This window comes from Lutjanus erythropterus, chromosome 19, assembly GCF_056507025.1.
Source record: "Lutjanus erythropterus isolate fLutEry1 chromosome 19, fLutEry1.hap2, whole genome shotgun sequence".
In the NCBI taxonomy this organism is placed as follows: Eukaryota; Metazoa; Chordata; class Actinopteri; order Lutjaniformes; family Lutjanidae; genus Lutjanus; species Lutjanus erythropterus.
The window spans coordinates 22,907,250-22,918,018 of record NC_139335.1 but is presented as its reverse complement, the minus strand read 5'-3'; the positions used below and the strand labels follow the sequence as shown (position 1 = coordinate 22,918,018).

The window sequence follows — 10,769 nt, the reverse complement described above, 5'->3', positions numbered from 1 at the left end:
ATTTCACGATAAGTACATTATAATTAGCAAGTCACATATTTGCAATTTCTATGAAATTACTCCAAAATTAGCCCAACATTTAGCCCCCCAATTACCTCTGTGATTACTTTTAACAAATTATTATTATCATTATGGCATGCTCAGGCCAGTGTGTTGACCTGCAGAAACTAGACAGAATCTAGTTGGAAATTAAGCTGCAACAACTCACTTCAATTTAGTTTCCTGGTCACAGAATTTAGATGGAAGTTGGCATGATTGGCAGAAATTAGTTAAGCTGTAATAATTCAATTACACATCTGTTATACAAAAGATTTCAGGGTGAAAAGAATTTCAGGGTGATTTTAAAGAAATCAAGAAACTTCAAATATGTTGGTTGCTAATTACAACCTACTTACTATGAAATAAGGGACCTGTAAAAAGCATTACCAAAGTTATTATCTAAATAAAAAGACTGATATGATATGATCTATGATTTGATTTAGTTTTTTTAGTGTGAGAATCCAACATCAGCCACTAGAGGACAGTATAATCAAAGTTAAGCTCACAGAAGTGCACTTCAAACAACTTCCTATAAATTTCTCTGAGTCAAAGGAAAGGCACATATTGACAAAATTTATAATAATGCATTTATTTTGGGTTTATAACAGTGTCCACGTGCATTTTTGCATCTGAGCATAAATATAATAATATGCATGAAAGTGTGATGTACAAAGTGTGTTTTGTGGTGCTCAGTTACACATGTACAGACCATTGTGTGTGTCTACAGGAGGTCCTGCTCCACCCACACCATCTTCTTCTGTTCCTCCAGTATTCGATCTTTGATGACCCTGATGAGGTCGTCCGTTCCTGCCCAGGCCTCGGGCTCCAGGCTGGCGTAAAGACAGGGAATGCCCTCCAGCTCCTTCTCTTTTGCCCGACACAGCCTCACAAACTCCTCCTCCGACTCCACGCGCAGAGGCAACTTCCTGTGAGGACAGGAAACAGGAAGGAAGCAGCGCTGCGGCAGTGAGTGTGGTAATGTTTGGAACCTAGCACGTTTGATGAGACACTTTGCAACAGTGGTTTGTCTACTTTGTTGTGATTCTCAGAAAGACTTCGCTGGCAGCAAAAGGTTCATATACAATGTGTCTATTTAAAGGCACAATACACCAGAAAATCCATCAGGCAACAGGTTTTGTTGACATTCATCAACAGAAACAGTGAGAAACAGAAGAATCTATGCCCACTGACATCATTCAGCCACAGGATGTATTTTATTTTGACTTAGGCGCCTACTTCCCTGATCTACATTGTTTTCTCACCTGTGTTTACCACTTAACAACTGGTGAAAATAAAGCTTTGCTCAGATAATCTTTCCAATTTTTTTAAAAGAGTAATACGTAACAGCTGTGAGTTCCAATAGCAAGTTGGAGCTAAAGACTGTTTATTAAATAGTTGAAATAAGTTGAAATCCTATTTAATATACAGTCTAGGTTTGAAGCAAGTTGTTTTCCCCCTCTCTCCCCTCCCCAGAGTTGAGGAAACTTAGGATCAGGTGTGTTTTTGAGACACTCATTTTGGCCACAAAAGACTGAAATGCACCACTACCCCATGTTCCATGTCTTTCTCTTGGCTAGAAATTTCCTTAAATCAGCGCAAAAAATCGGCAGCCAAACGAGATACATCACAGTTATGTCGCATAACTTGCTAAGACACAATATCTGTATGTTTAGAGTGCATGGAGAAATTAAAATTCACCTAGAAGAAAACACGCTTTTAATTTTGTTTCAAACATGATTTAGTGGTGCAATTCAGTCTCCTGTGGTTGAAATAAGTATTACAACAAACAAAAAATAAAAATAATTTTCACTTGCATGAACTTGCAAACTTTCTTTTCTAGAAATGTTGTCCCGCCAAGACCTTTATTTCGCCCAATATTAAGTCACAAACACAGGAGAGAAAACATTTAGATCAGACTTAGAAATTCTTCAGAATTCTTTTTTCTCACTTTCCTGTCAGGGCTTCTGTATTATTCTCACAGGAAACTCACAGGAAAAAGCTCTCATTCTTCTATCACTGATTTAAGTTCACTACTATTGTCTGCAGGATGCTGAATTTCATTGTGCAGTAAAAGTCACATATAAATGTTAAGTTTAAGAGAGTGAAACAGTGGACTTGTCCTATAGCCAATTCAGTCTAATCCCCTGCTTCTGTTAAAAATCTAATGCAAGGATTGACGTATATTTGTGTTCGGAAAAGGAGTTGTGGTTTGCAGCTGTGGGTAAATGTGTAAGAGTGTGTGGGGTTCGTTAGACCTACCGTAACTTCTTGAAATTTTTCTCACAGATCTTGACGTAGATAATTATTGGGTAGATTTCTCTCCGCAAAAGGTCTTTGACGCAGCTCAGCTCAGCCTCCAGCAGACAGTGTTTGCCCTGGTGACGGGTGGAAAATATGGGCCTTACAAACAAATAGAGATCTATACTGTGTAATGCAAACATGTGTGTACATGATTAAACACTTAGAGACTGGAGGAAAAATATAACCTTTTCAGAAAGTGTTTTTCCTGCTATATCAGACCGAAAAGGACAAAGTGGTCCTTTTTACATTATACCAATCAAAAGAACAAAACTAATTCAGGAAATCACAACCAGAGATGGACAATAATTGAATACATGCATTAATCTCTAAATTCAACAATAACAAAAATAAAAGAGTTATACATAAAAGGCAAAAAAGGAATAGTTTGGCAATTTGGGAAATGGACCAATTGGCGTCTTGCGGAGATTTAAATGAGTAGATCGATAATACTCTTACATCTGTACAGCAGCCTTAATATGAAGCTAGAGACAGCAGCCAGCTATCTTAGCTTAGCTTAGATTAGCACAAAGACTAGAAACAAGAGTAAAGAGCCAGCCTGGCTCTATGTCTGTCTAAAGGTAACAAAATCTACTAGCATCTCTAAAGGTCACCCATTAAAATGTATCTGTGGACAAACCAAGGCTAGGAATTTACCCCTCTTTCCAGTCAGATATGCTAAGGTATGCTAAGAGGGTGCTGTTACATATGTTGTTATATGTGCACAAGTGGCATTTCAAACTCTTAAGTGCAAACCCTTCTAATTATGAGGGACATTTTTAAAAGGACACATAAGCAGATAAATGCAGGTGCATATATATATATATATATATATATATATATACACACACACACACACACACACACACACACACACACACACACACACACACACACACAAATAGTTTACCTTAGAGGCGACAGCCTCTATGTTTTCTCGGGTGATGCATTCAAATGTGGCGTGTTTCTCTTTGTAGTGAATGAAGGGCTCCACATTCTGTTTCAGGTGAAACTCTTCTTTGGATAGGGTGTCTAAACAATAGAATACATAATAGAGTAAAATGTAAAAGTATGTAGAGAAAAAAAAAGAAAAAAGAAAAAAGAGTCATAGAAATATACTGTTTGTCTTTTTTTTTACTGGTCCAAGTCTGACCAACCAGTCATCATTAGCTAGCATGTAACTGACTGATCACAGAGACTGTGCAAACAAGAGTCATCCAGGTTCTCTGCTGGTTCTGTAGCAAGTGTCACTGCTGTTTGAGTCAGATATAACTAGCTGAGCAGAACAGACATTAGTTTGCTAATTAATTAACAACCTTAACATTATGCTTCAAGCCCAGCAAAAAGTGTTGGTCGACTCTTCTCTCCAACTAACAGTTAAGTTGACGGTCAAGGGGGCAGCCCTAATGATGGGTGTGTTTTGGTGGAGGGGGCTTAGTGGAGTGATGATACGCAGCAGAGAGACAAGTGGAAGGTTTTATAATGTGTATGTTCAAATTGCTTGCTGCAGCTTTCACACAGAAGGAACAGAAACCTTTGAGGTTCTTGCCCTGGGGAATCTCCACGTAGTCAAGACATCACACAGTTTCTCATCTTGCCAGATGTTCAACTCTGTACACCGGCCAACCTGTTCGACCCCCTGTCCTGGGAGCTTTTGGTTTGTCGTAGGAGTGGAGAGTTAATTCTCTGTGGGCTTGACAGTGCTAGCAACTTTTTCACTTTACAGGAAGGCAACTGATTTCTGCACAGTATTTAAGGGCCCTTTCACACCCACCTCATTTGGTCTGGACTTTCAGACTTCTCAGTTTGATCCAAACTAAAATTGCAGGTGTGTGAAACCTCCCGATGACAACAGTTCAGATAAAACAGCCAAAAAGCCATTACATAAATGTTAAAATGACTAACAGGTAGAGACCATAAAGACAGGACGAAAAGGAGGCTTCTTGTACAGTAATGATTTGGGGGTCATTACTGTGGGACCACTGTCACACACTTTTTAAACTGACGAAGTATACACAGTAGTATACAAGAACAGCAGTTTTAACAGCTTTTGATCTATTTATTAAGGAAAATACCCATGCTTATGTGCATATATGTTACCATTGTTACTAAATGATTTGCATAAATATATGCAAATAATAAATAAGATAACTTCCTGAACAGATTCCATGATCAGCAGATAGATTTATTAATGGTTTAGTTTTTTCAAATCATGCTAAAATCATATAGCTGCTGTCATAAAATCCTATGGTTGGTTCCTTTGTTTTCATACCATAAATGAACCACACCAGCGTCCACTTGGAAACGATTTCCACACCAGGGTGAGTCTCTACAATCTAAATAGGGACTTTTAGTCCGTTTAGAAGACCGAGCTGAATACAGTCTTGAGGCAGTTTTATGGATCCATATGGACAAACTAAAGAGGAGCTATATCGACATAACATTTAGACCTACAAAAGTAGCAAGCTAACTAACGTTAGGGTGCAGGAAAATGTTTAAGTGTTACCTGGCGACAGTCCAGTCGCAGTCCTGTTGTGGAACTGTTTGTACTGACTGAGCCAAATAAATGAATAAATAGGCACGACTTTGATTATCTATGACCAAATCATGGCTGTGATATTACTTTATTGGTCCAACAACTTTATTAATTGTCATTTGGATAAAACTCTAAAAATTATTTTATTATTATCTTAATTATTAATTATTTTCCGAGCAGAGAGAATTGTAGTGAATTGAACTGACAGCACACCTGTCTACAAAGCACGCACTTACAAGTACAGGGAGACACAGCTTACGTAGGTGATGACGTCAGGGCGTAGGTGTGTCAGGTATAGTTCTCTAGTGCCCTCACATAACTGCAATGCGAAACCAAAACTAACAGGCTCAAACGTGCACAAAGTAACAAAAACATGAACTTTGGTTTGGACATTCAAGTGCATCATCCTCCTAATTATCAACTAGGCCATCTTCCGTGCTGTCCCTGGCATCTCTCCGGTTACACTCCCTAACATTTACACCATGGTGCCGTACAATGCCTGACCTGAATCCCAATGGTAGCTTTCTCCTCTCTCATCACCCCGCTTAACTACTGCCTCTATCTTGGATGCCCAAAAGGTGAATACACTGGGAATACGCCAACGCGGGGGAAATATTCCTTGTTTTGCAATGACCTTTCTTGTAATTCCCATCGTACACTGACCTGGTTTGCAGATATTGAAGTCCATGGCTCCTCCCATGTTGAGTATTTTCTGGATAATGGGTTTGGCTAGAGCAGTGGGAGTGAACAGGACCGGTCTTCTCCTCTGGGTCCGCTGGGGGGTGACGGGACTGTAGGGAATCAAACTCTTGCTCAGCTCATTGTCTGGATCAGCAGCATCTGTTTTATACCCAAAACAAAAGAGGTGACACGTGATGATACATGATGATACACCCAGCAACGCAGCAAGACGTTTTTATTTAACCAAGGTTCCAGTCTTTTTTTCTGTCAAATTCCTGAAAAATTTAATGTTCAGCTCATTTTTCATATTTCTTTTCTCTTTTTTTTTTTTTTTGCCCATTCATGATATCAAACTGCTTACGCAATCATAATCTTCTACTCAGTTTACCACCATGTCCTCTAGAGAAAAGAATGCTTCACTGGCTAGAAATTTCAACATTACTTTGTCTTTAAACCAGAAAAGAGGAACAGTGTCACAGCACAGTGACACAGTTCTGAAATCATCAAAAGACTCAAAATCTAATTTTAAGAAATATTTACAGGTCAGACCTGAACTGTTAAAGTGACACAGACTAACAGCTAAGTCACACAGAAATGCCTGTCAGTATCTTCTACTGATATTAATGAAAAAAAAAAATGGGACTGTAACAAAATATTAGATTAGGTTGAACAATTTCACCATATTTGGTTTAGGTATTCCAAAAGTAACAGGAAGTAATCAAGTTACATTACTTTAATATTAAATGATACTTTGTGATTTGTGCTTACTGACTAGATTTTTAACAAGTACGAAGTAATTGTATCAGAATACATTTTTAAAGTAATACTCCCAACCACAGTCATTAACTCACCTGTTAAATGTCAGTGTGGGACTCGAATTGATTTTCATTCTTTGATCGACACTTGAACTACTTTCAGATCTCATACTGCAGCTGAAGTTTCCACTATTTTACCATTCACAAATCAACCGACAAATCACCTGCTTTCACTGACTCATTACAACTGTTACATTTCACCTCTTTAATTTTTTAGTTCTTAAAAGTGTGTGCTTTAACGACAACACGTCAACTGACATTTTAACTGCTTTTTCCAGCACTTTCACTTCAACTTTTCAGTGCTTACATGTAAATTCACTCTTCCAGCTTCATTAACTGCTTACGCTTCAACCCGAAACCTTCAGCACTTCCATTTGAACTGCTAATTCAACTAGTTTCAAGTGTGAATTTTCATCAGCGCGCCCACGTAAATGTCTTTTCAGATATTTTTGCCAGTTTTAGATGTTTCTTCTGGTGGCTCATGTGCGGTTTTGTTCCCCTGCGTCACTTTGTCTGCACTCACCTTCTGGTCTAAGCGTCTCAAAACCTTGTCTGGGTAGTGTTGTGCTGCCTGAGTTGATTATCCTCACGCGCTCGCTGCTGTTCATTCGCTTGTACTTGATATCCACCCTGCTGACAAACTACAAATCAAAGAAAGCACAAAAACAAGTGTTATTGGAGACATCTTAGCTATACTGCTTCATTCTGCAATGCTGCACTCTCATTTTTGCCTGCCAGCACTAAGGTTGTGAGATTATGTTCATTTTATCAGTAATTCTAACTGGGGAAAACATTTTTTGCTTGAAACTAAATTATTTATTGCTATGCCTGCTCACTTCTTAGTTTCCTTCAGGTCACACTACATCATGCTAGCCATGATGAGCTGCTCAGGATCCCTGCTACTGAATATGTTGGAGAGTTTCAGCAAAAATGTTTGTGTTATTGTCATCATATCGCTCTGATGCCACACTCATCAGAAAGCTCAAAGGTTGTACTGCTGTTTTCCTTGTTGTTGGGCATATATTAGTGTAGAGAATCTGACAAATTATCATTTCATCGCTTCCCAGTTGATCAGAAAGTGAAAAGACATTGCCTTTCTTTCTCTCTCTCTCTCTCTCTCTCTCTCTCTCTCTCTCTCTCTCTCTCTCTCTCTCTCTCTCTCTCCCTCTCTCTCTCTCTCTCTCTCTGATAGCTCATTAGCCAGTTGTCAGATCCTGTGTTGTTACACTGAACATCCGCACTGACAGTCAGGGCACAAAATTAGCACCGCCACCAGCACAATGGTGGTAATATATGCAAGTTGCTGGTATTTTTGCTTCACTTGTTGGCCAAAATAACAAACAAAATCCTTTGAACATGTGTCTCTCCAGGGCTGACACAGTAATGTGGAGATACACATCTGGCTATATCTCCTAATTAGTAAAGCTCATTCACTAACTTTTGTAATTTTGTAATATATCTCCTCTTTCCCTCTGTTGAGAGCTTCTCTTAACAGACGTTTGTTTCTCACACATACTTTATGCATTTTCTGATGATGAATGATTGAGAGATGACAAATCAGCCGGTAACAATGACAGATAATGACAACCATGTGCGCTATCCTCAAAAGATGGTGACGCCTCAGAGCGTTCTGAGATTCCCATTCCCAGTTCATTCCAAAACAAAATGTGTTATTTTAGCTTGAAATACAGCCCTCCAGATTTTCCCCATCCATTGTCTTTTCAGTTGCTGATCAATGAGGAAGCAGTGAAATGATGATGATTTCTCAGTTTCCCAACATTTATAAGACTTTTGCAACTTGGAACATAGCAGTCCACCTTTGAGCTTCCCACCCTGAGTGTGATGTCAGCAGAAAATTCTCGCTTTGTGAATATGGTAAAGGCGGAGTGTAAGTAATTCATTAGAAAATAGTAAGGAGACTGTGTGCACCATTATACTGAAAAGACTAAAGTCTTGTTCCACAGCAGGACGTTTTGTTTGCACTTTATTACCTGTAGTATCTGAGTGAGGAAGATGCTGGCTCTAGACAGGCGCGGGCTGGCTTTAGGATCAGGAGAGGGGCTGACTTCTTCTGGCTGCAGACTGAGCTACACACACACACGTACACAGCTTATATTTCAAACACACTGACAAACACACAAAAACACTTCTGCTTTTGTCCACAAGCGCCTCCAAAATTGCCTCCAAAAACACGATATGAAAGTCCATTATCTTGTCGTTTTAAAAATAGATAAATATAGGAATATTCCTGCCTAAAAAAAAAGAAGAACCAGGAATAAATAAAAGTGTGTGTGTGTGTGTGTGTGTGTGTGTGTGTGTGTGTGTGTGTGTGTGTGTGTGTGTGTGTGTGTGTGTGTGTGTGTGTATATGGCAAAAAGATACATTTGCTCAGGAAGTCTCTTACCCTATTGTTGCGGTGACTTTCATTCTCTTCTTTCCCTCCTCGACTCACAAACTTCTGAATCTTTACCAAGAGCAGCTGCTGGGCCCTGCATTCACACACACACACACACACGCGCATTTCATAAAATTGTAACACTTATGATTTTAACAGTTACAAAAGCAAAAACAAAATGTAATATCATTTAAGAATCTGTCCTGATATTGAGCTCCTTCCTGTGCCTCTTAGTGACAACAACAGAGGTCTAACTCAGTGTGTGTGTGTGTGTGTGTGTGCGTGTGTGTGTGTGGATATTGCTGCTGCGTTGGGGAGGTAAGTGAGACTTTGCATCCTGAAAGCAGATGTAGACCCCTCAAGACCCCTGCTAAACTCTGCATGGTTGCTCAACTGTTACATTATGTTTGCATCATGCTCAGGATCCTGCAGTGCTAAAGCAGAACAGATACATGTTCTCAAATGCTTCCAGGACGTATGTGGTCTTTGACACCACAGTGGAATTGTAGCGTGGACTTTTAAGGTGCTGCTTTCATATCAGGGCTGACCCTTGGCATAGGTAGTACAGGCGAATTCTAGGGCTGTAATCAGCCTTTCTCCCTCTAAAAGCGACACTCCTGTGTTAACGTATGGGGATGTAGTGAAATAAGCAACGAGAATTGCTTGTTCTTTCGCTTCCCAGCTGATAAAAGGACCAGGAGTTCTTATGTAAAACACTTAAGGTATGATAACGTCACAAGGGACGGCTAGACGAAAGATGTATCTTACTGAGCAGTTTCACCCAAAACTAAACCATGACAAACCTCCCACAAACTGGGACTTTCTTGACTAGTAAAATTGTCTTTTAAATTGATAAACATAATACGTGTAATTCATGATACAGTTCAACCAGAATCAAAGAAATGTTTGTCCAGTGGTTTCCGATCTTTTTTTTGCTTCTGATGTCTTACAAAAAGCAGCTTAGTCTGGATCACATTTCAGATGTTTAAAATTTAAAACAATAATTGCAACTGACCCATCTAAAGTCCCACCCTACACAATGAAAAGGGGAGGAAGGTTGAATTGGCTACAGTGCAAGGGGCATCTAGTCAAATCTTGCCTAGGGTACCAAATTGGTGACGGCCCGGGGCCGGCTCTGCTTCATGCCCTAAACAAAATGTTTTATCAAACTCTAACTCTTAATCTCAGCGCTTTTATTTTTAACAGAAATTTTCCATACCGTGAGTAGCTGGGTATAGTGCCACGGTCAGGCAAGTCAGAACCAGTGTAGGGGTCGACACGAGCGCACAGCCACTCACAGCGGCCCTGGTGCCTGGTGTCCAGGACGTGCACCACCTCATCACAGCGCACGCTCAGAGAGCAGTTGTCTGCCTGGCCAGAGATGTTGAGGTTGACCCGTATGTGGAAGGAGTCGCCAGAAGCCAGCGTCCCCTCCGCTAGGTCCCTCTGAAGACGGCGGAAGGCTGGAGCATGCAGACATTTGCATTTACAAACAGTGTAAGTGTACTACACAGATATATACAAGTCCAATAAAAACAACCCTTACAGTCAAAGTTGGCTCGATAGTGCAGCTTGACTGGTCCAGTACAGTGCTGCAGTGTCCAGTGGGCTTCTTCCTGAGTGCTGGTATCCAATGAAATGCTTTGGTTCTCTCCACGTATGCATCCCTCAAGCTGGTCAGCCAATCACAGCAAAAGAAAGATGAATGACAGATTAAAACATTGGCATTTTTGGTGTTTTATCTCTACTTTTGGCATTTTTGCAAACTAGTCCCTCAGTAAGTAAAATGATAGATATTAGGTTATTAAGTAAGTGAACAGGAAAAACAAAACATCTCAAAATATAAAAAGTGTTTTCTATAGTATATTCTCAGTGCCTCTTTAAGATGCACAGAATAATGTAATGGGCACCCTCAGTTCATTTGGCTGTTTAAACTTAATAAGGAAACAATGAAGTGAGGCATCCAAACTTCTCAATTTAAAGCTACTACAAAGAGTTTGTAACT

At 39.7% G+C, this 10,769-nt stretch overlaps 1 protein-coding gene across 1 annotated transcript in view; it reads right to left on the bottom strand.

The window, feature by feature from the left end:
- Window positions 1-612: 612 nt before the first annotated feature.
- card11 (caspase recruitment domain family, member 11) overlaps window positions 613-10,769 on the bottom strand; it is a 28,912-nt gene continuing 18,755 nt past the window's right edge. Inside the window, exons 17-25 of the mRNA XM_084744457.1 lie at window positions 10,311-10,437; window positions 9,984-10,227; window positions 8,774-8,858; window positions 8,361-8,456; window positions 6,893-7,010; window positions 5,537-5,713; window positions 3,248-3,369; window positions 2,299-2,414; window positions 613-965 (exon numbers count right to left, since the gene is read on the bottom strand). Coding sequence (XP_084600583.1) covers window positions 761-965; window positions 2,299-2,414; window positions 3,248-3,369; window positions 5,537-5,713; window positions 6,893-7,010; window positions 8,361-8,456; window positions 8,774-8,858; window positions 9,984-10,227; window positions 10,311-10,437 — 1,290 coding nt within the window. The 3' untranslated portion in view covers window positions 613-760. The remainder of the gene's footprint in view (window positions 966-2,298; window positions 2,415-3,247; window positions 3,370-5,536; window positions 5,714-6,892; window positions 7,011-8,360; window positions 8,457-8,773; window positions 8,859-9,983; window positions 10,228-10,310; window positions 10,438-10,769) is intronic.